We start from the raw sequence: 27840 nt of genomic DNA, 5'->3' as shown, positions 1-27840 counted from the left end.
TTGTTAAATTTGCACTTTCACGCACTCGTGAGACTCCACCATGTGACCACCATCAGTTTATATGCCATCAGAGACTACTGCACATACTGATGAGCAGCTTTGAACAGGTTGCTGTAAACATGTGGTGTGGGTTTGAAGGAACACTTCGCATATTTTGAAACTTTTTCCTCTTATTTAATGTCAAAAGAAAACAGCGCAATCCGTGTAAGGCTTGGTGGGGCGTCATATTTGTTAGCATTCGTCTGTTTCAGCTAGCAGGCTCCCTCTTAGTTCATGAAAAATTTACCCTATCATGACTTCATTGACCACATCTACATGAAAATAAATGTCAGGAAACACATTAAATGCAACACTTTTAATGTCTTGTTCAGTCCTACTGTCAGCTTTAGATTCTAAGACAGGAATGCACTTCCTGTTGTGTTTGCTTTACCTTTTATTGACATTTTAATTTAAAAAAGAAAACAAATGCAATATATTATATTGATATTAATTGGCTCATTAGCACAGTTTAATTGAAGCACAATCACAAAATATTTATTATGACGATGTGACATTTTTAATTAAGCCTCCCTGGTGGTGGTTCGTCGCTACTGCATCTAATGAAGCGTCTTTTGGACCCTCCTGCAAAACAGACGAGAAATACACACTGTAGATTTAAAAAAACAAACACATTTTTCCCAATTTTAAAACCTTATCATCCTGATGCTCCAAGTTGTTGGCCTGAATTTCTCTGGGAGAGTTGGGCGAGGACAAAGTTATCTTGTTGAACCCAGGCTCCTTGAGTGGAGACACGAGCGTTATAGGCTTTAGTCGTTGATAACAATGTGACGCGTGTGTCTGTACCAAATTTTCAGTGTTAAACTCCTCTTCTTTGTCTGGTGTTCTAATCTTTTCCACCTCGTCCGGGTCGGATGGCAGCAAAACCTGTAAGAGGACAAAACATGCAGCACAACATTCAATGCAGAACTTCTTGGATAGGAGACATGTGCTTGTGTCTGACTTACTTTTAGTGTGTTGTGCAGAACGTTGTTTGCATTGTTCAGCTCCTCATCCTCCACTATTTCTGCGACTCTCTTTAGAATAAACATACTTATTTTAACATTGACTGATAGCTCACTGGACAATTCATTAGTCGCACCTGCACATGTAAATGCATGCAAGAGGTGGACTAAGGCCTGCCACAATTGTGCAAGCATAAGCACGTACATACATGTGGCATACTATTATTTCTGTGATCGTTTCCCCCACCAATTAATGTTTACCACCACCTTGCAAAATAGAAAAAAAACTAAAGAGACCCAAAATAATTATCAAATCAAAAAGCCACAGTGCACTTATTAAAGTCAAGCATCTACACATGCGCAACAGACATAGCATGGCACTAATTAAGTCACTCCTCCCACCGGTTGTACTACAATGATAAACACCATCTTGAATCAAAGACATAAAAAAGACTTAAAATAATCCATGAATTAAAAAGCCACTGTACACTTATAGGCATGTGCACATGCACAGCAGATAGGACATATCACTAAATTAAATACATCTTCCCACCGGTTATGAATAATATTTGGCATCTTGCATGATAGAAGTAAAAAAAAGCCTCCAAATAACCTACAGTTCAAAAGCCACAGTGCACTTCCTCAAGCACAGCATAGCACTACTGAAAATCCTATGTGCAACGTGAGATTTCACTAACTTCCATCCATCCATTTTCTACCCCTTATTCCCTTTTGGGGTCGCGGGGGGCGCTGGCGCCTATCTCAGCTACAATCGGGCAGATGGCGGGGTACACCCTGGACAAGTCGCCACCTCATCGCAGGGCCAACACAGATAGACAACAACTAATTAATAAATTTAACTATACCTCTTCCCACCGGTTATAAATTATAAACTCCTTATTGAATCATAGATAAAAACAAAGAGACTTAAAATAATCCACAAGTCTGAAGCATCAGTGCACTTCCTGATAAATAACACCCTGAATCATAGACATAAGCGAAACTTCCACAAAGTCAAAAGCCACTGGACACTTTCTCTGTGAATTTGCACATGCGCAACATATAACTAATTAAAGAGCCTTTTTTTTTTTTTTTTAGTCCTTCACTCTAAATTTCCTCATCCACGAATCTTTCATCCCGCTCAAATTAATTGGGAAATTGTCGCTTTCTCGGTCCGAATAGCTCTTGCTGCTGGAGGCTCCCATTATAAACAATGTGAGGATGTGAGGAGCCCTCACACGGGTGACGTCATCGTCTGCTACTTCCGGTAAAGGCAAGGCTTTTTTATTAGCGACCAAAAGTTGAGAACTTTATCGTCGATGTTCTCTACTAAATCCTTTCAGCAAAAATATGGCAATATCGCGAAATGATCAAGTATGACACATAGAATGGACCTGCTATCCCCGTTTGAATAAGAAAATCTCATTTCAGTAGGCCTTTAACAAATGTGAAAGTGATATTTTGACGCAAACACTAATGTTTAACAACACGGATTTCTTTGTTTTCACAAACATTTCACATGCCTGATAGTCAAAAGCTACTATACACTATACTCATTAAGCAGGAGCATGTACACAGGCTCAATGGACACAGCATAGCACCAAATTAAATAACGCTTCCCACCAGTTATAATGATAAACACCACCATGAATCATATTTGTCAACAAAAAGACCTAAAATATTTCACTAAATCTAAATTCCACTCCACACTTGAAAAAGCACGCGCAACGGACACAACCTGTCAGTAATTAAATCACTCGTCCCACAAAGTATGAATGATAACTGCCACCTTGCATAATATAAATGAACAGAACAACACCAAAATAAAACCACAGTGTCAAATTGCAGGAATGCAGTATTGCACAATCAAATCATGGCACATGTAAACACCTCCGACGCTGTAGAGCAGTGAGGAAAAATAAGCACAGTATATAATGTATAAACTAAGGCTGTCAAACTAACATGTTATGTAAAGCATGCACACCTCTCTGTCATGAAGAGCTATAGTTTAACTAGCATGTACAATGGCTATCAACTTCACTTACAGTCGTGGTCAAAAGTCATGGCTGTCTTGAGTTTCCAATCATTTCTACAACTCTTATTTTTTTGTGATAAAGTGATTAGAGCACTTGTTGGTCACAAAAAACATTCATGAAGTTTGGTTCTTTTGTGAAACTATTATTCTTTTTTCATATGACCACAGAGCTTTCCTCCAGAAGGTCTTATCTTTGTCCATGTGATGTCAGATAAAACAAAAATTGAGCTGTTTGGCCACAATACCCAGCAATATGTTTGGAGGGGAAAAGGGAAGGCCTTTAATCCCAGGAATACCATAACTACCGTCAAGCATGGTGGTGGTAGTATTGCTCTGGCCATGTTTTGCTGCAAATGGAACTGGTGCTTTACAGAGAGTAAATGGGACAATGACAAAGGAGGATTACCTCCAAATTCTTCAGGACAACCTCAAATATCAGCCCAGAGTTTGGGTCTTGGGCGCAGTTGGATGTTCCAACAGGACAATGACCCCAAACACATGTCAAAAATGGTAAAGGAGTGACTAAATCAGGCTAGAATTAAGGTTTTAGAATGGCCTTCCTAAAGTTCTGATTTAAATTCCATAGAACAGGGGTGTCCATTTGCGGCCCGCAGCTAATTGTTTACCGGCCCCCCACAAAGTCTGGAAATGCTATTACAAAAATAAAAAAGGACATTAAAAACATTGGAATGAGGTGAAATCTAACGAGAAAAAGTTGCAATGTTGACACAAAGCTGCCATGCAGGCAGTTTTTTTGTGTGTGTGTCTTTATTTTACCATATTAAAACCATCTTTACCATGAATTGATTAACGTGGACCCCGACTTAAACAAGTTGAAAAACTTATTCGGGTGTTACCATTTAGTGGTCAATTGTACGGAATATATACTCTACTGTTCAATCTACTAATTACAAGTTTCAATCAATCAACTATTCATTTTTTATTTTATGGCATTGCTAAAAAAAATTGACAAAAAAATCCATGTTATAATGAATTATTTCCAAAGCTCCAATTAGTTCAAATATTTCACTTTACAATGTTTTATGTGGTAAATATTGCACATAATGTGCAGTTGCCATATAGAAACAAAGTTTTCTTTGAAAAAATATCATTAAAAAAAACAAAATAATAGTTTAAATGTAAAATCGACAGATATATCTGAAGTTCATCTCATAGCGTAAGTGTTGAAAGTAAACAACAACAAAAACTAATAAAATGTATCACTTTATGAGTATAAATGGTAAATGGGTTGTACTTGTATAGCGCTTTTCTACCTTCAAGGTACTCAAAGCGCTTTGACATTACTTCCACATTCACCCATTCACATTCACACACTGATGGAGGGAGCTGCCATGCAAGGCGCTAACCAGCACCCATCAGGGGCAAGGGTGAAGTGTCTTGCTCAGGACACAACGGACGTGACGAGGTTGGTACTTGGTGGGGATTGAACCAGGAACCCTCGAGTCGTGCACGGCCACTCTTCCACCGCGCCACGCTGTGGCACCTTTTATATCCCAAGTATATTTAGTGGTATTTTATTTATATTTTCACTGTGATTACTCAAAAATAATAAAGAATTAAAATGGTGTCCTGCATTATTGATCTTTTAAATAAATGATAAATGGGTTGTACTTGTATAGCGCTTTTCTACCTTCAAGGTACTCAAAGCGCGTTGACACTACTTCCACATTCACCCATTCACACACACATTCACACACTGATGGAGGGAGCTGCCATGCAAGGCGCCAACCAGCACCCATCAGGAGCAAGGGTGAAGTGTCTTGCTCAGGACACAACAGACGTGACGAGGTTGGTACTAGGTGGGATTTGAACCAGGGACGCTCGGGTTGCGCACGGCCACTCTCCCAGTTTTACAATTAAAAAAACAAAGATGTTGATTGATTGATTGAAACTTTTATTAGTAGATTGCACAGTTCAGTACATATTCTGTACAATTGACCACAAAATGGTAACACCCGAATAAGTTTTTCAACTTGTTTAAGTCGGGGGGCACGTTAATCAATTCATGGTTTTTGACAGAAAAGCAATAAAACCTTTTTATTATATTTTTTTTAAGTTGATATAGAGATTTACTGTAAGTGTTGGAAACCCTATAGGTAAAATACATCTTTTTTTAATCCATATATTTTGTTAAGGTTTGAAAATATCAAAATGACACCCACATGCTTTAATTTTTCTGTGACACCCCTGCCATAGAACATATGGAGAATGCTGAAGAAACAAGTCCATGTCAGAAAACCAACAAAATTTACCGAACTGCACAGATGTTGTCAAAAATTCAACCATAACTTAAAAAGTTAAAGTACCAGTGATTGTCACACACACACTAGGTGTGTCGAAATTATTCTCTGAATTTAACCCCATCACCCTTGATCTCCCCCATAAGCTTGCCAGAAGCTTGTGGGTGGCTCCCAAAAGCGCCTTATTGCAGTGAAACTTGCCAAGGGGACATGTAACCAAATATTAACATTGTTGTATGTATACTTTTGAACCAGCAGACTTGGTCAAATTTTCAGTAGACCCATAATAAATTCATCAAAGAACCAAACTTCATGAATGTTTTTTGTGACCAACAAGTATTTTCTCTAACAAAAAAAAAAAAAGAGTTGTAAAAATTATTGGAAACTCAAGACAGCCATGACATTATGTCCTTCACAAGTGTATGTAAACTTTTGACCATGACTGTATATGTTGACTGTTTGACATCCCTGATATAAATATGTACATAATGTAATAAACAGGAAGTAAAGAAGAAAAGTTAGTAGTAAACCTGATCAACAGGAAGTTCCGTGGCTGTATTTTCATCTTCCTGCACCTCCTCGGCTCCTCTGACCTCCTCCCTCCTACTTCGTGCTCCCGGTTTAAAAAGGCTGCGATGGGCTTTGGATGTAAAACACAAAGTTACGATGGCGAAGCTTGAGATGCAAAATGAGTGAGTGCTCATCCTACTGTAACTGTTTCCATTGCTGAGGTCCCGTCTTGGGATTCCTCTTGTTTTACGGCTCCTGGCGGGCTTGGTGAAGAACGTGGAGGCGTCGTCCTCTCCGTCTCGAATGTGTTGCTGCTGCTGTGGAGCGGCTTCGTCGCCGGTCGACTTCACCCTCCGCCCGTCTGACTGAGAGGAAACAACACTTTTGTGTCCCGTGGCGCCGGACTTCAAGGGACACGATTGTCCTTACCTGAGGGGAGTTGAGAAGGGCGGAGTCACTACACTGGTCTTCTGGACCGCTTCCTGGCTTCTTTTGCTAAAACAAAACTCCATAAAGTTACTTAAGAAAGCAGACAGCCCCCAAACAAAACATCATAGTTTTCTGCAAGGATATCAGAGATGAAAATAGCACTTACTAAACATCCAATCAAATGCAGAGTTATTTACATCTTGCATCCACTACTGGGGTGTATTTTCACTCAATCTTTGAATCGCAATGTTACATCTAACACAGGGCCCACAAATCTCACGCTCTTAACACGATTTTCAATGCTATTTTTAAAAATGCTTAAGGACTCATAGTGTCCACCTAAACAAAACTTCACTAACAAGTTCGATTTACAGTGGGGCAAAAAAAGTATTTAGTCAGCCACCGATTGTGCAAGTTCTCCCACTTAAAATGATGATAGAGGTCTGTAATTTTCATCATAGATACACTTCAACTGTGAGAGACAGAATGTGAAAAAAAATCCAGGAATTTTAAATAATTCATTTGTAAATTATGGTGGAAAATAAGTATTTGCTCAACCAAGTCAAAGCTCTTATTGATGGAAGGAAGTTTTGGCTCAAAATCCCACGATACATGGCCCGATTCATTCTTTCCTTAACACGGATCAATCGTCCTGTCCCCTTAGCATAAAAACAGCCCCAAAGCATGAAGTTTGCACCCCCATGCTTCACAGTAGGTGTGGTGTTCTTGGGATGCAACTCAGTGTTCTTCTTCCTCCAAACACGACGAGTTGAGTTTATACCAAAATGGATACATGGATGATACAGCAGAGGATTGGGAGAATGTCATGTGGTCAGATAAAACCAAAATAATACTTTTGGTATAAACTCAACTCGTCGTGTTTGGAGGAAGAGGAATACTGAGTTGCATCCCAAGAACACCATACCTACTGTGAAGCATGGGGGTGGAAACATCATGCTTTGGGGCTGTTTTTCTGCTAAGGGGACAGGACGATTGATCCGTGTTAAGGAAAGAATGAATGGGGCCATGTATCGTGAGATTTTGAGCCAAAACTTCCTTCCATCAGTAAGAGCTTTGAATGGTTGATCCAGGAATTCCCATTGTAGGAATTTTAAAGAATTTATTTGTAAATTATGGTGGAAAATAAGTATTTGGTCAACCATTCAAAGCTCTCACTGATGGAAGGAGGTTTTGGCTCAAAATCTCACAATACATGGCCCCATTCATTCTTTCCTTAACACGGATCAATCGTCCTGTCACCTTAGCAGAAAAACAGCCCCAAAGCATGATGTTTCCACCCCCATGCTTCTCAGTAGTTATGGTGTTCTTGGGATGCAACTCAGTATTCTTCTTCCATCACTGCTCCTAGTTCTCCCCACCCCACAGAGCGAGGAAACGCCACCTCCTTGGCAGCGTTTGTTTGTAATGCAGCTCGTGAAGGTCATTTCAGAAACAACTGAGCGACTATTTCTCTCTGGCACTCATCGAGGGCGGACGCTTCCCTTTCCTTTCCCTTATCTCTCCTGCTTGCTTCTTTGTTTCGTCTTGTCTTAACTTTCTTGTTTGCGTCTTTTTTCAATGCTCTCCAAATCTAAACCTTGGAACTATTTAACTGGCCTCAACAAAATTGACAAGATCTTGGGTTTGGGGGATCCTGCTGTCGTGACGAAGCGGTTGTTGCTGGACACACGACGGACTCTTGGGAGAAGAAAGAGGGCCGTGTGCCTGGCGACCCTTTTCTGTTGAGGACGTGAAGATATCCACCTATTCAGAATTATGACAACAGGACATCTGCTGATTGGAGTAAGCGTTGCTCTGGTTTGCCGACAAATTGGAAGTTGCTGGCAGTCTTCAAAGTACCCCAAAGCTGCCACAAATGATTGGAGGAAGTGGGAAGAACTGTGGTTTACAGCGGACTGTCTACCCCGCAGTTTTGAGGACCAGTCATAGACAATTTAAAATTTTATTTTCACCGGCATAAAAAACATTCTAACTTGGATTGTTTCCCTGGCTTCGAGACTCTCCCAAAGGACAGCGCAGTGGAGACACAACAAACTCCCTTTTTGTCTTTCATGGACACCCACCTGTTGTTGTTGTCTTTGGACTAGCGGCTGCAATACATCAAGGCCGCGGAACAGAAACACACTACGGGCTTACGCACACACACACACACACATCCACAAAAATATACGCCACACATACACACCCCATGACCCCAACCCAACGCCCTCGACGCAAATCCCATAGGGGTGATGAATGGATGGTCAACGCCTGAGCGCTGCGGCCTACCACCATGACCTTGAACTACCTTCCCTCTGTTGTTAGATATCTGGAGATGTATGTTGTAATATGTATATGTGCTTTGCTATGGAGGTTTTTTCCCACTCCAGACTGGGCCCCCTTAGGAGCCCAGTCTGGATTGTATTTTTTTACTCATCCTTCCCCAGCGTTTACCTTTTTCCCATCTTTTACGGGGCGCCTTATGGCGACCCCTCAGCGTTCTTGTTCTGTAACCCTGCACACTGTTTGTTTGTCTAATCTTGAACAGGTTTGTGTTGAAAACAAAGTTTTGCTGTACTTGTGCAATGACAATAAAGACCTATCCTATCCAATACGGAGAAGAAATTGTAATATTCTAGGTGTATGAAATTGATTATTTACCACATTTCTCCTCAGCGTTCGTCTCTTCCCTGGGTAATACCTGCAGGGACAAAAACCGCGGCATGTAAAGTATCGATGCATCTTTGTCATTGCCGTGCGAGGGAGGAAGTCAGATGAACCTTTACATAACAATACCTCTCGGTAGCTTTTGAGACCAGCAGCTCCACGTACGGAAGCTTCTTGAACCTCTCTGTTCCCACGGCAACGTAGCAGCGTCCGGTCTCCAGCTCCGCGCCTGAGGTCACAGTCACCCCTTCCACGGAACACAACCTGAAGAAGCACAAGAATGGGCTGATGAAATTTCACCTCGGTTATGTTCGTTTTTTCTGTATTCTGGAACATTGTGGGTCACTGACCTACGCACGGCGCCGGTCCGTAAGCTGACCTTCTCAGTGACCAGACTCAGAATCTGCTCCAGGTCCTTCTGCATGCTGCGAGGAATGATGAAGCGGAACGGCGGACACAGAGGGTCTCCGTTGCGGAAAACGCTGAAAGATTACATCGTCTTTTTAGGAATGAATGTTAGATAATTGGAAGAAGTGGCAGTTACTCACTGTATTATACACGGCACTGGTACAAACTTCCTCCATTTGGCGGACACGTTGGGCCTCTGGATGACTTTTCCCTGCTGGGGACATTCCACAAATATGTTTCCACCAACCAGTACAGTTGTTTTGTGTATTTAGTCGGGGGGTCCTGATCCGATATTGATATTGGTCCATTATCAGCAAAAAAAACAAAACAAGTATCAAATTATCTCGGCTTGCATCTAAAATCTTCGATAGAAGCGCTAGGATGCCAGCAGTCCTGCAGCACGTTTACTTATGCAAAGCTGGAGCAGCAGTAGACATCTTGTGGAGGGGGTCCGGTCCGATGACCATGGATGAAGTACTGGCTGTCCAGAGTCGAGACCCAGGATGGACCGCTCGTCGGGACCCAGGATGGACCGCTCGCCTGTATCGGTTGGGGACATCTCTACGCTGCTGATCCGCTTGAGATGGTTTCCTGTGGACGGGACTCTCGTTGCTGTCTTGGATCCGCTTGAACTGAAGTCTCGCGGCTGTGTTGGAGCCACTATGGATTGAACTTTCACAGTATCATGTTAGACCCGCTCGACATCCATTGCTTTCGGTCCCCTAGAGGGGGGGGGTTGCCCACATCTGAGGTCCTCTCCAAGGTTTCTCATAGTCAGCATTGTCACTGGCGTCCCACTGGATGTGAATTCTCCCTGCCCACTGGGTGTGAGTTTTCCTTGCCCTTTTGTGGGTTCTTCCGAGGATGTTGTAGTCGTAATGATTTGTGCAGTCCTTTGAGACATTTGTGATTTGGGGCTATATAAATAAACATTGATTGATTGATTGATACAGTCGTGGTCAAAAGTTTACATAAACTTGTAAAGAACATAATGTCATGGCTGTCTTGAGTTTACAATCATTTCGACAACTGTTATTTTTCTGTGATAAAGTGATTGGAGCACATACTTGTTGGTCACAAAAAACTTTCATAAGGTTGGTTCTTTTATGAATTTATTATGGGTCTACTGAAAATGTGACCAAATCTTCTGGGTCAAAAGTATAGATACAGCAATGTTGATATTTGGTTACATGTCCCTTAGCAAGTTTCACTGCAATAAGGTGCTTTTGGTAACCTTCCACAAGCTTCTGGCAAGATTCTGTTTGAATTTTTGACCACTCCTCTTGACAAAATTGGTGCAGTTCAGCTAAATTTGTCGGTTTTCTGACATGGGCATGTTTCTTCAGCATTGTCCACACGTTTAAGTCAGGACTTTGGGAAGACCATTCTAAAACCTTAATTCTAGCGTCATTCCTTTACCACTTTTGACGTGTGTTTGGGGTCATTGTCTGATTGGAACACCCAACTGCGCCCAAGACCCAACCTCCGGGCTGATGATTTTAGGTGGTCCTGAAGAATTTGGAGGTAATCCTCCCATTTGCATTGTCCCATTTACTCTCTGTAAAGCACCAGTTCCATTGGCAGCAAAACAGGTCCAGGGCATAATACTACCACCACCAAGCTTGACGGTAAGATTGGTGTTCCTGGGATTAAAGGCCTCACCTTTTGTCCTCCAAACATATTGCTGGGTATTGTGGCCAAACAGCTAAATTTTTGTTTCATCTGACATCACATGGACAAAGACAAGACCTTGTGGAGGAAAGTTCTGTGGTCAGGCCGGAACCAGACGAGCCTTAGAAAACCACAGAAAACTCACCAGTACAATAACCATGGAGATAAAGTGTTTGTCTTACACCTAGTAATCCACTGTAGACAGACAAAGCAGGTTTAGCCAGCGATGCACAATCCCGCAAAGGAAATAAATTTTTGGCAGTCAATCATATTTTGGCACAACATTGACGGCAAAATGGTTTCCCCGCCACTTTCACACAAATCAACTGACTACTCTGACGGTACTACTGGCTTATACGCCGTCAGATGGGTGCTACAAATTGTGAGTTCAAATATTGTATTTATTTAAGTCCCACCTTAAAACTCATTTGTAGCCTTTAAATAGACCCCCTTTTTAGACCAGTTGATCTGCCGTTTCTTTTTGTTTTCTCCTCTGTCCCACTCTCCCTTGTGGAGGGGGTCCAGTCCGATGGCCATGGATGAAGTAGTGGCTGTCCAGAGTCGGGACCCAGGATGGACCGCTTGTCCAGAGTCGGGACCCAGGATGGACCGCTCGCTTGTGTGTCGGCTGGGGACATCTCTGCGCTGCTGACCCGCCTCCGCTTGGGATGGTTTCCTATTGGCTCCACTGTGGACGGGACTCTCGCTGCTGTGTTGGATCTGCTTTAGACTGGACTCTCGCGGTTGTGTTGGAACCACTACGGATTGAACTTTCACAGTATCATGTTAGACCCGCTCGACATCCATTGCTTCCGGTCCCCTAGGGGGGGGTTGCCCACATATGCGGTCCTCTCCAAGGTTTCTCATAGTCATCATTGTCACCGACGTCCCACTGGGTGTGAGTTTTCCTTGCCCTTATGTGGGCTCTACCGAGGATGTCGTAGTGGTTTGTGTTGTGGTTTGTGCAGCCCTTTGAGACACTAATGATTTAGGGCTATATAAATAATCATTGATTAATTGGTTGATATTCCTTAATTTTTTTCATGTTTCATTTGTTTCATACAATTATTTAATTTTGACAGTACAAGGTAAGATATGTTTTAATTGCTGAAGCGGGTTTATTGAATGACCAATGCGCTGAAAAAGAGACCCTTTTGTAAACTGTTGAGGGGTTCAATGCCCAGTTGCGTGCAAGTGTGTTTCGGTATAGTATCTCCAGTCGTGTCCATGTGGTGACATCAATTACGGTATTTTGGCAGTTGACGTCGGACTAAGTAGGATTTTACTGAAGGCCTAGGTGAGTAACGCACGGACCGTCAATATTTTCACATAAATCTTGTACAGGATCCTCAGCCTGTAAAAATATTAAAGAAACGTGACGGTCATATTCTCACTGTCCAATTAAAATCATGCATCTCCAAATTGAAAAAATATTTTTGACCCGAAAATGAGGAGATCCATGCTTTTAATTGGACACCAACAATACGCCAATTGTCTTAGGTCCTGAATTCTACCTACAGTGGGGCAAAAAAGTATTTAGTCAGACACCGATTGTGCAAGTTCTCCCACATAAAATAATGACAGAGGTCTGTAATTTTCATCATAGGTACACTTCAACTGTGAGAGACAGAATGTGAAAAAAATCCAGGAATTTTAAAGAATTTATTTGTAAATTATGGTGGAAAATAAGTATTTGGTCAACCAAGTCAAAGCTCTTATTGATGGAAGGAGGTTTTGGCTCAAAATCCCACGATACATGGCCCCATTCATTATTTCCTTAACACGGATCAATCGTCCTGTCCCCTTAGCAGAAAAACAGCCCTAAAGCATGATGTTTCCACCCCCATGCTTCACAGTAGGTATGGTGTTCTTGGGATGCAACTCAGTATTCTTCTTCCCCCAAACACGACGAGTTGAGTTTATACCAAAATGGATACATGGATGATACATCAGAGGATTGGGAGAATGTCATGTGGTCAGATAAAACCAAAATAATACTTTTTGGTATAAACTCAACTCGTCGTGTTTGGAGGAAGAAGAATACTGAGTTGCATCCCAAGAACACCACACCTACTATGAAGCATGGGGGTGGAAACATCATGCTTTGGGGCTGTTTTTCTGCTAAGGGGACAGGACGATTGATCCGTATTAAGGAAAGAATGAATGGGGCCATGTATCGTGAGATTTTGAGCCAAAACTTCCTTCCATCAGTAAGAGCTTTGAATGGTTGACCAAATACTGATTTTCCACCATAATTTACAAATAAATTCTTTAAAATTCCTGCGATGTGAATTCCTGGACTTTTTTTTTCACATTCTGTCTCTCACAGTTGAAGTGTACCTATGATGAAAATTACAGACCTCTGTCATCATTTTAAGTGGGAGAACTTGCACAATCGGTGGCTGACTAAATACTTTTTTGCCCCACTGTAGCAACCGATCATGCCAGTTTTATGTTTGCCCGATCGTTAAATGTGTAAAAAGTCACAAAAGCGAATAAAATACAACCCCGTTTATTTAGTGATTTTAAACATTGAATGGCGTCCAATTGACCCCAGAGGCTCCAGGTGACATTTACAGTGTCTCAGATGGAAACAAAGAGGTGTGCGGCGTTAAATATGGCTGCTTCGGCCTGCCCAGACATGCCTCGAGGAACTGGGGAGGGAGCTTAACTCCTGCAACCTTTAACTCCATAACTGCTGCAACGCTCCACAGCAACCACAGCCCTGGCATGCAAGTGCACTGGAATCAGACGCGGACTGGACATCAGCGCACGTCCAAGTCACACATAATTACTGTCCGCTCTCTAAACGTTGGCCCGGGAAGAAGAACTGTCGGCTTCCAAACTGCAAACAAAGCGACAACTCAGCAGATGCTCGGAATACAAAGTGAGCACTCGTGGTTGAGCAAGCGTGTGTGACAGCCATTCAGTGTTATCAAGTCAGGAGTATTTGTCCTTTTCGGTTTGTGAACAGGCTTATCCCAACAATATCCAGATAAAGATGCACATCGAGGATTTTTTTTTTTTTCCCGTACTTTAATTTTTCTGTGAATAATGCATAAATTGTAATGACAAAATGAAAACCTATGCAAGAACTAATCAACTAGAAAAGGTGTAGTATTTGGTACTGTTAGCATTACAGTATTTGGGTCATGTAAGTATGGCATAATACACCCACATTAAAAATAAAAATGAAACAAATTTCACAGTATAAAAGTAAAGTTGCGATTACAAGAATAAAGTCATAATTTTCTTGGGAAAAATAAAGAATTATGTAAGCTTGGGCAAATAAATTCTAAATGGGACAATAAAATGTTAATCATGTACACATTTAAATTGTGATATTTCTGTAAAAAGCAATCACTAAATACATTACAATTCTAATATACAAGAGTATTATAGCCGTACTGATTATTTGAAATATTTCAGAATATAAAATATTACAAATCTGAGACAAAACAATAAATATTTTTTAAAGAAAAGTGATACAAGGCTGATGTTGTAATTTTAGCTAAACAAATTCTCAATATTTTGTACTGTAGAAGTAATACGTTATTCTTGTAAATTGAGATATAACATATAAATAAAACATTGACTTTTAAAAGTATTACTTTTTCTTGTAAAAATATATACTTTATCCATGTGATATTATGAATTATTTTGAAAAATGTGTTTTTTTTCTAGGAACAATAAAATATGTTTCTTTTTTCGGAAAAATATTTTTTTTTTGTAAAATAAGATCTAAAAAAAATAATACAAACAAAATAAATATCCTACAGTATGTCTTTTTTCTTCTTAAAACAAAAACCCCTTTAACTTTATTCATATTATGATTTATCCTGAAAAATATATGGGGGTTTTTTGATAACAATGAAAACGTTTTACAAGAAAAATATTAACTCTTCTCAAGTAAGATCTAATAATAAAAAAAGTAAAACCTAAACAGAATGACTTATTTCTTTTAAAAACAAAACTATTTTGTATGAAATCTTTTGAAAAATATGTTTTGTCTGGGAACAATAAAAACGTTTTTCTTTGACAAGAAAATTAATAATTAATTTTTGGAAAATGAGATCCAACCAACATATAATAATAACAGTGACATGCGGTGAACTAAACACCAGGTGAGGCATACATACTTTTTTTTCTTCTTTTTTTTTTTTTTTGCTTAAATTCATATGTGCAGCTTTAGTCATTGTTGATTTAGGTTGCACAGTTATTCACGCTCATAAAAACGTTATCATAATGATATTATGATGTGATAAATGGGTCCAAAAACTTTGATATTTGATAAAGTTGTTATTAAATACTTTTTGGTGCCATTTGCTTTTAACAAAATATATCATCTATTTTGAGTGTATCTTACCTTTCTGTATTTGTATCTGAAGCAGCAATAGCTATCCTCCATGAAAACATACTTTGTATGATCGCATTCATTTTGTCTTAAAGTCCAGTTTAGAGAAGTATTTCATCTTGGATACAGTATATGATCCTCCATATTTGCAAAAACATTCATTTAATTCAATTTCATTCCAAGAAATAAAACAATATTTTTACATCCGACAAAACACCAACAAACACTGGCTTACTCTAATAAAAATGGCATGTTTGTTATAAATACAGTTAAAAAAATAAAATAAAATAAAAAAATGCTGGCTTCCACTGGAGAGACCTGTGTCTGCTAGCTTGAGCGCTCCCTACTTCTCCCAGTGTGGCGAGTCAGAGTACTGCTGAGGCATTGAGCTGCAAGTTTACAATACATCGCCCCCTACCTTGAGGCAGAGGTACTTGGTGCCTCAAGACCTGCCTTTTCCACGTGGCAACAATTAAGCATGCGCCCCCTCGCACGCGCGCCCAATACACACTGTGTGTAGCCTTGGAGGCACGGCCTGTGTCTGCCTCACTTCTCATCTGCTGCATTGTTTTGATCAGGAAACATGGAATTTCCGCGATTTTGACCATGAAAATTATCAAAATAAACAGGAACCCCACCAAAATCACATAGAAAGTATAAACCAAAAGAGAGATATTAAAATCTATTTTATTGTATTACTTCGTTTTGAAACATCTCATGGTTAAGCCACCTGGTGGCAGGTGAGGCACTGCCTCACTTGCCTCCCCTGACAGCACATCACTGAATAATAATAATAATACATAATTAAAGCTACAAGCAGCGTTGAAATGGCTTTCGCCCCCCTTGCACCGCAGGTTCCACGCAAGTCGGCCGGTGTGCAAGACACTTGCGGTCATGTCCTTCCCGATGCCCCGACCCACCACCAAATGTTTCAGGAAGAATTGAGAATGCGGAAGGTAGTTTTTTTATTATAATTTTTCACCACAAGTGGGTGTTAATGGCCAGCAAGCAGTCATGCGGTTATGTCCCACGCAACACTTTTAGGAAGGTCGCAAAAAAATGTAGCGGGAACTTATGACTGTTATACATTTTCACCACAAGAGGGCGATAATAGCGGCAGTGCAATAATGCAAGCGCATCCCACCCAATACTCAAACACAACATCGAAAATTTCAAGAATATCAAAGAATGTGAAAAAAGGTTATTAGTGATAAAAATTTCCTACACAAGAGAGCGATAATGAAACTGCAGTGGTCATGCAGTTGCGTCCCACCCAACACCCCAACCCATCATCAAAAAATTCAGAAAGAGCGGATAATGTGAAAGGAAATTATGACTGTTATAATTTTCATCCACAAGGGGGCGATACTGGTGTCCTTGCAATGATGCAGCTGCATTCCACCCATAACTCTGAACCACCATCAAACTTTTCAGAAAGAATGTAGCATGTGTAAAGAAGTTATTACTGTTATAGTTTTCTACCACAAGGGGGTGATAATGGCACTGCAGTGGTCATGCAGTTACACCCCAACCCATCAGCAAAACCTTCAGAACGATCAAAGCATGTGTATGGAAGTTATGACTATTTTCATTTTCCACCACAAGGAGGCGATAATGTGTGCCGCAGTATTCATGCAGTTGCTTCCCGCTCAACACTCCAATTCACCATCAAAAATGTTCAGGAAGATGAGAACATGTGTAGGGAAGTTATGACTATTATACATTTTTTACCACAAGGGGGCAATGGTAGTGTCGATATTAAGGTCAAGGCATGATCAAACCCCGACCTTAGACTTACACAAACTTTATTTATCCACAAGGAAAATTGTTCCACATAGTAGCTCAGTTTCAAAGGATGGAAAGGATAATGCAGGTATTAAATAGACTAAAAATGTAGAAATATAGAATATAACATATACTGTATGTAATATTTACATATTGTATATACAGTATATAATATATACAGATTATCATATTATATTATATACAATATATAACAAATCCCAATTAACATATACAATATTAACGTATATGTATATGCAAAAAAACAAAAAGCCTCATGAGCCTTAAAGCCTAATGTCAGTTTGGAAGAAGATATGATCATCTAAAGTGAAGTAAAGACAGTTTGAGATGCAGTTTTCACCGCAAAGGTCTGCTCACTATGAATAGGTATTCTGACCAGTATTCCCTCTTAGGGAATTAAAGTCACTGGTCAATCCCAAATTCTTTCAGATGACATATATGCAGAGTAAGAAGGACCATCAAGACAGAATAAGAATATTATCAAGTTTTACTAAACCTTCAGGAGACCAGCCCACACCAATACATTCTTTCCGGCTTCTCGAATTGGTCTAACATTCAAACAGGAAGAGAAAACTTCTTGAATACGCAAACCGCCCCCATCCTCTCCAGAAAAGAATACAGCCTCATTGTTCTAATACACATAAGATATAAGGGAGTACTCCAACTCCAAGTTCCAAGTCCTTAAGGTAAAGCACAGAGTTTACTTGCTGACATAAGATAAAAAAAAATAGAAAGAGTACAAATGGAAAAACACAGCTGCTCTAAACATGACTATGAATAAAGAAATAACTCTTAAACATATATGCATTCTCCACAATATGAACAGATACTGATCCCCCCCGGGTACTTTCGGGTGTCAACATCACCATTGCTACCGAAAAGGATCGAGATCTGAATTTGTGGAGCAGAGTTAATAACACTTTGTGTTGTGTGGAGAACCATCAGATCAAAGTTTAGCGGCATGCCACACCCACATTCTGTCATTTGCAAAACATTTTTTGCCATATATCACTCATCAGTTTAGTATCGGTCTCTGATCAGATTTGACAGTTAGATTGGGGATGGCGTGCGGTTGTTTTTTACGCTCGGCTCCACCCACTGCAAGTAAGTATGTACAGATGCAGACCCATCGGGAACTTCAGGGTGTCATCAGCATCATCATTTCTACCAAATAAGATCAAGATCTGAATATGTGGAGCCGATTTATTAACGTTTCGTGGCAAATCATCGGAGCAATGTTGGGCGCCATGCCAAGCCCACATCTTATGGCGTAGGAAAAACTTGTGTGCAATTTATCATCGCTTATATGTGTACTATCTGTAATTTTAGCTGAAACCCATTTGGGCCAAGTCCCTGGAAGGAGTTAGTTAAAGTACGACCCCTTTTTTTCGCAGAAAAATGGCCAAAAACCATCAGACCAAAGATTGCCGCCATACTGCGCCCACATCTAATGGCATAGGAAAAACGTATTTGCAATTTGTCATCGCCTATGCAGTGGGGCAAAAAAGTATTTAGTCAGTCACCGATTGTGCAAGTTCTCCCACTTAAAATGATGACAGAGGTCTGTAATTTTCATCATAGGTACACTTCAACTGTGAGACAGAATGTGAAAAAAAATTCCAGGAATTCACATTGTAGGAATTTTAAAGATTTTATTTGTAAATTATGGTGGAATATAAGTATTTGGTTAATAATCCAAAGCTCTCATTGATGGACGGAGGTTTTGGCTCAAAATCTCACAATACATGGCCCCATTCATTCTTTCCTTAACACGGATCAATCGTCCTGTCCCCTTAGCAGAAAAACAGCACCAAAGCATGATGTTTCCACCCCCATGCTTCACAGTAGGTGTGGTGTTCTTGGGATGCAACTCAGTATTCTTCTTCCTTCAAACACGACGAGTTGAGTTTATACCAAAAAGTTCTATTTTGGTTTCATCTGACCACATGACATTCTCCCAATCCTCTGCTCTATCATCCATGTATCCATTTTGGTATAAACTCAACTCGTCGTGTTTGGAGGAAGAAGAATACTGAGTTGCATCCCAAGAACACCATACCTATTGTGAAGCATGGGGGTGGAAACATCATGCTTTGGGACTGTTTTTCTGCTAAGGGGACAGGACGATTGATCCGTGTTAAGGAAAGAATGAATGGGGCCATGTATCGTGAGATTTTGAGCCAAAACCTCCTTCCATCAGTAAGAGCTTTGAATGGTTGACCAAATACTTATTTTCCACCATAATTTACAAATCAATTCTTTAAAATTCCTACAATGTGAATTCCTGGATTTTTTTTCCACATTCTGTCTCTCACAGTTGAAGTGTACCTATGATGAAAATTACAGACTCCTGTCATCATTTTAAGTGGGAGAACTTGCACAATCGGTGGCTGACTAAATACTTTTTTTCCCCACTGTATGTGTTTATATGTCATTTTAACCGTGACTCATTTGGTCAAAGTCCCTAGGAGGAATTTGAAAAAGTACGCCGAAAAATTAAAGACGAAAAACAAGATGTCGGACTTCCTGTTCGTTTTCAGGTACGGGCTCCTTTTATGTGAGTACCGTCATGATAGACGTCTCTTGGGATTTTTGTGTCAATACGTAAAACAGGTAGGAGGGGCTGATTTTTTCTATTTTGAAAAGTGGCGCTAGAGAGACAACTTTGAAATTGACCCCAAAAATTAAAAAAACATTCACCTTTTCTGACGCCCCTGCGAAATATAGGGACTTTATGGGACTCAAAAAGATGAAGTATCGAAAAAAAAACCCACAGCAATTTCAATAGGCTTGCTCCGCTGCTTAGGCCTTTATAAATAAGTAATAATAAATGAATTAAAATGTTTTTCTCGTTCAACCTTTCCCCAGGGTTATACATATTATGAATAAAAACATTTCTGGTAACAGTAAAAAAAACGTTTTATAAGAAAAATATTATTTAATGTAAAGTCAGCTTTAACTAACAATAAAATTACAATTCTAAATAGAATACATTTTTCCTGAAAAAAACATTTCTTTATCATGTGTGATTTTGAATTATTTTGGGGGGGAAAAACTTTTTCTGGCAACAATAAAACCTTTTTGCTTTCATAACAAACATATTAATTTATTTTTGTAAAATAAGATCCAACAAGGTAATAAATTAAAAAAATAAGTAAATTATTTGTTGTGTATCGTCATTTCCCTGCCTTTTCTTTTTCTTATGGTGTCAGTTTTTCTTCAGTAATTAGTCCCCAGCGAGGCACACCTGCAACTAATTCCTACTGAGGTGTATTTAAGCTCGTCACCGACAGCTGGGTCCTGCCGGTTGTTTTCTCCTGTTCTACCTCATCAGCCTTGGTACGTTGTTTTCCCTTATTCCTGCAATTCCTCACCTCTTTGTGTTAACTTCCCAGCCTCCCTGAGGTTCAGAGGATTTTTGTGTTGGACCTTTTGTGCTCAAGTGCGCCCAGGCCTATTCCCCTGCCGACCACTGAGCTACCTATTTGTGTTAGTTTATTCATGGTTTGCACTTCTGCCTCATCGCCTTTTGTTTCACCTTTTGGACTTATTAAATTCTTCTTTTGTTATAATTCTACCTGGCCTCCCGTCTCTGCATCCCGGGGTCACCTCCACTTGACCCATTCCTAACATTATTCTAACAGTATGACTTTATTTCTTGTCACATCCTCCTGCCCCAGATGTATACACTAAATATTACAAAATGATTTCAAAGATATGTTTTAGAGCAGGGGTGCCCATTACGTCGATCGCGATCGACTGGTCGATCTCGGAGGGTGTGTCAGTCGATCTCAAGCCAGGCATTAAAAAATAGACATAAAAATGAGCAATCATCAATCATACCAAGACTTCACTTTCGTCAGTTGTTTGACATTCTCGGCACCCGAGGATCTTGTGAGATGACGCTGGCTGCTGCGAGCTCATATTTAAGAAAAAAATCACTAACAGGGCGGACGCAGAGAAACACATTTTATTTCTAGAGACTCCGTACCTACTGTCAAAACTCTAAAGACCGACTGCACAGTTCCTGTCTTCACCATAAAAGACCTGTTTCATCCTGCCTGTGCTAACAAAATAAGAGTCTCAGAAAGCTAGCGTGCACAAGCTAGCAAGCTACGGAGTTTGATGCCAATGTATTTCTCCCCCGCCCTCAGCGACCGCTTTCTCACTTGCTTGCCCACCCGCACAGTCACTGACGTCACTCACCTGCTGCCAGACATTAAAGGGCCACACACATATGCTACTCTCATAACAAAGTGTTTAAAAACGAGTATGCAAGTTGGACAAATGAGATGCCAAATCCAACCACTTTCATGTGGTATTGGACAGAAAGGGGGACTTTTTTTTCCCTCCATTTGAAAATGCGGACGTTATCAGCACCACTGTCTAATTCCAATCAATGCAAGTCATCAGAATCAAATACACCAACTTATATTCTTGTCTTCATGAAAGAAAGGAATCAATGTGTGTTAAACATGCTTGTATTATCATTAAACACCATTAACTTGTTAACAAAAATGTCTCTTTCATAAATAAATAAATATAAATTACAAATAGGAATGAGGTAGATCTCCTCGACTTGGTCAATTGAGAAGTAGCTCGCCTCCAGAAAAAATGTGAGCGCCCCTGTTTTAGAGTAACAATAAAAAAGTTAAAAAAATATATTTTATTCTTATGAGATTATAACATTTTTCCATAGCTTTACAACACCTTTGTAATCGTATTACGCCTTTTTTTATTTTATTTGTTTAAAGCCATGAAATAGGCAAAAAAAACACGCCAATATGATATTCTCTGAACTATTTTAGAGTTGTATTAAACAGAATAATGTTTCACCGTAGTGGAAAAGTCACTCATCTTCCCATGACTAAAAAACATGTTTTTTCTTCTATAGACAGTGAACTAGACTGACTCTAGAGCACCTCTGCTGTTTGCCACCAAGTAGTGCACCCCGGAATGCCACACTTGATTTATTTCTTCTACACCATTGGTACCAAAGTCAAGGCCCGCGGGCCAGATCTGCATGTTGGCCTTCTCGATGGGACGTTTGAGTAGGTTGAAAAACATGACTGAACAGTAAAAATTATGCACACTCTCTACAGCCTATGTGTCAAAGTCAAGGCCCGCGGGCTGGATCTGAATTAGTTATCTACGGCCCCCGGGATGATATTTGCACGCACCAATACTCCATCGGTGTTGGCACTAGGAATTTTTAAAATGGGGTTCTAGGGACCCAATCAAGTCATAAAAAAAGGGCCCCACAGTAAATTTATGGGGTCGAACTTTTTTATAAGCGTTTTGAAAACAAATAATAGATGTTTGCATTATCCTGTTTTATCTCATATTAAATGTTGAGTTTTGTAAAAAAGTTGTAATAAACATTACTTAATTCATTAAAAAATAATACAAACGAAAACACATTTCATGCATATGTATGTAATGTATTCAGTTATAAACATTCACTTTCTTCTTTCCTTCTTGGATCAAAACCAGGGGTGTCAAACTAATTTTAGCTCAGGGGACACGTGGAGGAAGATCTGTGCACATGCGGACCGGACTATTAAAACCATGGCATTAAAACTAAAAAAATAAAGACAACTTCAGATTGTTTTCTTTGTCTTACTTTGGCCAAAAATAAAACACACACATTCTGCAAATATTACAATATAAATATAGGAAAAAAATACCGGCAGCGGTAAAGTTTAGATCCATGAAGGAAAGAAGAAAGTGAATGAACGTTTATAACTGAATACATTTACATATGCAAAAAAAATGTGTTTCCTTTTGTATTATTTTTTTAAATGAATTAAGTAAAGTTTATGACAACTTTTTTCCAAAACACAAAATAGAATGTGAGATATAACAGGACAATGCATACATTTATCATTTGTTTTTAAAACGGTACGAAAAAGTGAGACCCCAAAAATGTACTTTGGAACCCTATTTTGAAAATTCCTAGCACCAACAATGATGGAGTATTGTTGCGTGCAAAACAGCAGCAGGCGGCTGTGGCCTGTGGGCCGGTTCTAATACTAATCAAATATCATCCTGGGGGCCATAGATAATTCACTCGCAGGCCGGATCTGGCCTGCAGGCTTTGACTTTCACACTCATGATCTAAATCAGTGGTTCTTAACCAGGGTTTGATCGAACCCTAGGGGTTCGGTGAGTCGACCTCAGGGGTTCGGCCGAGGTCAAAACACACCCGACTCTTCGTGTAAATACAAAATTCTCCCTGTTGGCGTATTACGGATACGGCAACAGCTGATTGATTTGCAGGTGTGTAATTTGTTGTGAGTTTATGCACTGTCTTACTTTTGTTGTTTGAATAAGGTGATGTTCATGCACGGTTCATTTTGTGCACCAGTCAAAAAAATATGGTAACACTTTAGTATAGGGAACATATTCACCATTAATTAGTTGCTTATTGACATGCAAATTAGTAACATATTGGCTCTTAACTAGTCATTAGGTACTAATTAATGCCTTATTCTGCATGGCCTTATTAGAACCCTAACCCTCTAACCCTGACCCTAACTCTAACCAAATAACTCTAAATTAAGTCTTTATTATTTAGAATATGTTCCCCTAGTGTCCAAATAACTCTAAATTAAGTCTTTATTACTTAGAATATGTTCCCCTAGTGTCCAAATAACTCTAAATTAAGTCTTTATTACTTAGAATATGTTCCCCTAGTGTCCAAATAACTCTAAATTAAGTCTTTATTACTTAGAATATGTTCCCCTAGTGTTCAAATAACTCTAAATTAAGTCTTTATTACTTAGAATATGTTCCCCTAGTGTCCAAATAACTCTAAATTAAGTCTTTATTTTTTAGAATATGTTCCCCTAGTGTCCAAATAACTCTAAGTTAAGTCTTTATTACTTAGAATATGTTCCCCTAGTGTTCAAATAACTCTAAATTAAGTCTTTATTATTAAGAATATGTTCCCCTAGTGTCCAAATAACTCTAAATTAAGTCTTTATTACTTAGAATATGTTCCCCTAGTGTTCAAATAACTCTAAATTAAGTCTTTATTATTTAGAATATGTTCCCCTAATGTCCAAATAACTCTAAATTAAGTCTTTATTACTTAGAATATGTTCCCCTAGTGTCCAAATAACTCTAAATTAAGTCTTTATTACTTAGAATATGTTCCCCTAGTGTTCAAATAACTCTAAATTAAGTCTTTATTACTTAGAATATGTTCCCCTAGTGTCCAAATAACTCTAAATTAAGTCTTTATTACTTAGGATATGTTCCCCTAGTGTCCAAATAACTCTAAATTAAGTCTTTATTACTTAGAATATGTTCCCCTAGTGTCCAAATAACTCTAAATTAAGCCTTTATTACTTAGACTATGTTCCCCTAGTGTCCAAATAACTCTAAATTAAGTCTTTGTTACTTAGAATATGTTCCCCATACTAAAGTGTGACCAAAAACATACAACATTGTCTTGAATTTGAAAAAAAAAAACATTTTATTTTTCACTAAAGAAGGATTTGGTGAATGCACATGTGAAACTGGTGGGGTTCGGTACCTCCAACAAGGTTAAGAACCACTGATCTAAATCAAGGGGCGCCAAATTCATTTTAGATCGGGAGCCACATGGAAAAAAATCTACTGCCAAGTGGACCGGACAGGTAAAATCACGGCATGATAATTTCAAAATAAAGACAACTTCAGATAGTTTTCTTTGTTTAAAAATAGAACAAGCACATTCTGCAAATGTACACATTTTTATGTTTTTTTACACGTACATGTTGCTGTTATTAGTATTCAATCTTTATTTGTCGTTGTTTACATTTTCTCAATAAATTATGTGATAATGTTAATCAGTTAACTCATTGATGTTAATTTGCAATCTGTCAAGATAAAAAAAAATATCAAAATCAAATTACAGGATGTTATTTATGTAGTTTGCTCATTTTCCTCGACTGGTGCACTAACATCATGTGGTTTATTTTCTACATATGTAGCATCATCTATAAAGATACAAATAATTGCAATTGCGACATCCAGTGGACACATTTAGAACAGCAGTTTCTTTCATTCAAAAATTTCAGGTTATTTTTTATACTTAACAAATTCATCCCGCAGGTCGGATAAAACCTGTCCGTGGGTCTGATCCGGCCCTCGGGCCGTATGTTTGACAGCCCTGCTCTAAACTTTACCGCTGTCGGTATTTTTAAAAATATTTTTATCGTAATATTTTCAGAAGGTGTTTGTTCTATTTTTGGACATAGTAAGACAAAGAAAAAAATCTGAAGTTGTCTTTATTTTTTAGCTGTAATGCCATGATTTTAATAGTTCGGCCCGCGTGTTCACAGATTTTCCTCCTTACGGCCCCTGAGCTAAAATGAGTTCGACACCCCTGGTTTAGACCATACTTGCCAACCTTGAGACCTCCGATTTCGGGAGGTGGGGGGTGGGGGTCGGGGGGTGTGGTCAAGAGGGGACGAGTATAATTCACCAACACGAATAGTTCATATATATATATATACATATATGAAATACTTTACTTTCAATGAATTCTAGCTATATAAGTTTATTTTATTATATATATAAATAAAAGAAATAGTTGAATTTCAGACGGCACCTATCAAATGCACAGTAATAAAAACACAGTTGTTTTACTAACTGTACTGTGCTTGCTGGTTATAAAAAAACAACAACACTTACCTTTCACTATTTAAGTAACCTTTGTTCTGCCATTTGCGTACTGGCGAGAGTCACTTGCCGTCAGGTGCGCAACACCACGTAAATCGTTGGCCAATCAAAAAGCAAACCAACATTCACCAGGAGATGGCAACAGACAACATAGAATCACTCTATTACAGACGGCGTCGCCATGGCTGTAACTTCCTCGTTCTTCTGCTTCGTCTCCTTGTGTGTGCAGTTTTTTATGAAAAATCCGTAGATGTTGTAACGTGATTGGGCAGGCAAGGTATTTATATAACAGGAAAGCGGATGTGAAAACAGGCTGTCTCCACTCATGTCCGCATGGAACTGGAGGGGGCGTGAATTTCGGGAGATTTCCGGGAGAAAATTTCTTCCAGGAGGTTTTCGGGAGAGGCGCTGAATTTTGGGATCCTCCCGGAAAATCCGGGAGGGTTGGCAAGTATGGTTTAGACCATGGGTGTCAAACTCTGGCCCGCGGGCCAAATTTGGCCCGCCGTGTAATTTAATTTGGCCCTTGAGGCAATATCAATTTAGTATTAAAACTGGCCCGCCGGTGTTATACAACGTCGGTGCCACTGTAACACCGCATTCACCGCTAATACTCATACTTGCCAACCCTCCTAATTTTCCCGGTAGACTCCCGAAGTTCAGTGCCCCTCCCGAAAATCTCCCGGGGCAACCATTCTCCCGAATTTCTACCGATTTCCACCTGGACAACTATATTGGGGGCATGCATTTAAGGCACTGCCTTTAGCGTTCTCTACAACCTGTCGTCACATCCGCTTTTCCTCCATACTAACAGCGTGTCACATAATATTTGTGGCTTTTACACACACACACACACACACAAGTGAATGCAAGGCATACTTGGTCTACAGCCATACAGGTCACACTGAGGGTGGCCGTATAAACAACTTTAGCACTGTTACAAATATGCGCCCCACTGTGAACCCACACCAAATAAGAATGACAAACACATTTCGGGTGAACATCCGCACCGTAACACAACAGAACAAATACACAGAACCCCTTGCAGCACTAACTCTTCCGGAAAACTTCCAGCAAACTGACCAATAATTAACATTTTATTCATGCATTTTCTCTTGCTACTTCAAGGCTTGAATGTTTAGTTCATTCATTATTGTTATTTTATTTTCAAATGTATTATTAGCCTGTGGGGAAAAAATTGATATTTACCTCAGAAGGTTGCAAATAGAAAAAAAGGCATAACATTTTTATTCAAATTTTATTTGATATGCCATTGATATTTTTTTAATTATTATTATTATTATTTAAAACTGGACTTTGCATGTCACTAAAGTTATATAAGCCTTGCTTGTTCAATATTTAATGCAAAACTTGTTTGGGTCCCTATTAAAAGGTTAATTTGTTCATTCTTGGCCCATGGCTTTGTTCCGTTTAAAATTTTGGCCCACTCTGTATTTGAGTTTGACACCCCTGGTTTAGACAATAATAATTATTATGGTGAACTCCTATCTGAGCTACCAGAGGTTAGCGTGATCACGCACTGACGCATTCCTCAGGTTAGACTTTCATTAATAAGTGATCATTGAAATCAAAGACAAGAATCCTACCTGAGCGTCGTCACGCACCGCCGGCTGCTTTTTCACCCCCGTGTTTACGTAGCTGCGAGTTAGAGCCCAACAATACAGAAAACGCCTTCAATATTGACGTGCCAGTTTAATAATGTAACGCACTGCTACTCACTCCAGTTTCTTGAACTTCTCAAAGCCCGCAGCGACGTACTGGGCCCCCGTCTGAAGGTCGTGGAAGTCTGCGACCTTGTGACCCTGCCTGGGCGTGTACAGGGTCCGCACGGCCAGCGGGGCCCCGATGTTGTGGGTCACCTCGTTAAGGAAGGCCTCCATGGTGGACACCTGTCGCTGGTTGATAACGAACCTGCGGCCGATGAAGAAGGGGTCTCCATTCCTGTACACCACCACGCTCTTCACCGGGGGCAGCACCGTCGTGGCGGCAGTGCTGGCCGCCATCTCTGAG

The 27840-nt window shown here is 39.6% G+C and overlaps 2 protein-coding genes across 2 annotated transcripts in view; one reads left to right on the top strand and one right to left on the bottom strand.

Moving 5' to 3' along the window:
- Positions 1 to 352: 352 nt before the first annotated feature.
- On the bottom strand, positions 353 to 27833 carry dcdc2b (doublecortin domain containing 2B). Its single transcript, XM_061895957.1, has 11 exons — positions 27550 to 27833; positions 27417 to 27468; positions 9452 to 9522; positions 9254 to 9385; positions 9033 to 9167; positions 8898 to 8937; positions 6237 to 6302; positions 5828 to 6172; positions 1005 to 1073; positions 691 to 924; positions 353 to 621 (listed from the first exon to the last, which is right to left on the bottom strand). The coding sequence occupies exons 1-11, from the start codon at positions 27831 to 27833 to the stop codon at positions 538 to 540; spliced, it is 1512 nt and encodes a 503-aa protein (XP_061751941.1). The 3' UTR covers positions 353 to 537.
- Positions 27593 to 27840, top strand: part of fancm (FA complementation group M) — a 99819-nt gene continuing 99571 nt past the window's right edge. Inside the window, exon 1 of the mRNA XM_061895952.1 lies at positions 27593 to 27840. The gene's annotated coding sequence lies outside the window, so the exon portion shown is untranslated.

The sequence above is a fragment of the Nerophis ophidion genome, linkage group LG03 (genome assembly GCF_033978795.1).
Source record: "Nerophis ophidion isolate RoL-2023_Sa linkage group LG03, RoL_Noph_v1.0, whole genome shotgun sequence".
Taxonomy (NCBI): Eukaryota; Metazoa; Chordata; class Actinopteri; order Syngnathiformes; family Syngnathidae; genus Nerophis; species Nerophis ophidion.
Note: the sequence above shows the minus strand (reverse complement) of the source record. Positions and strands in the feature narration are given on the sequence as shown.

What these genes read in the sequence shown, in the direction of transcription:
- dcdc2b (XM_061895957.1), bottom strand. Translation starts at nt 27,833, where the DNA reads ATGGCGGCCAGCACTGCCGCCACGACGGTGCTGCCCCCGGTGAAGAGC. An exon ending in CCCTTCTCAACTCCCCTCAG is followed by an intron (nt 6,173 to 6,236) that starts GTAAGGACAATC and finishes GTTTCCTCTCAG; the next exon opens with TCAGACGGGCGGAGGGTGAA. An exon ending in TTCTGCACAACACACTAAAA is followed by an intron (nt 925 to 1,004) that starts GTAAGTCAGACA and finishes GTCCTCTTACAG; the next exon opens with GTTTTGCTGCCATCCGACCC.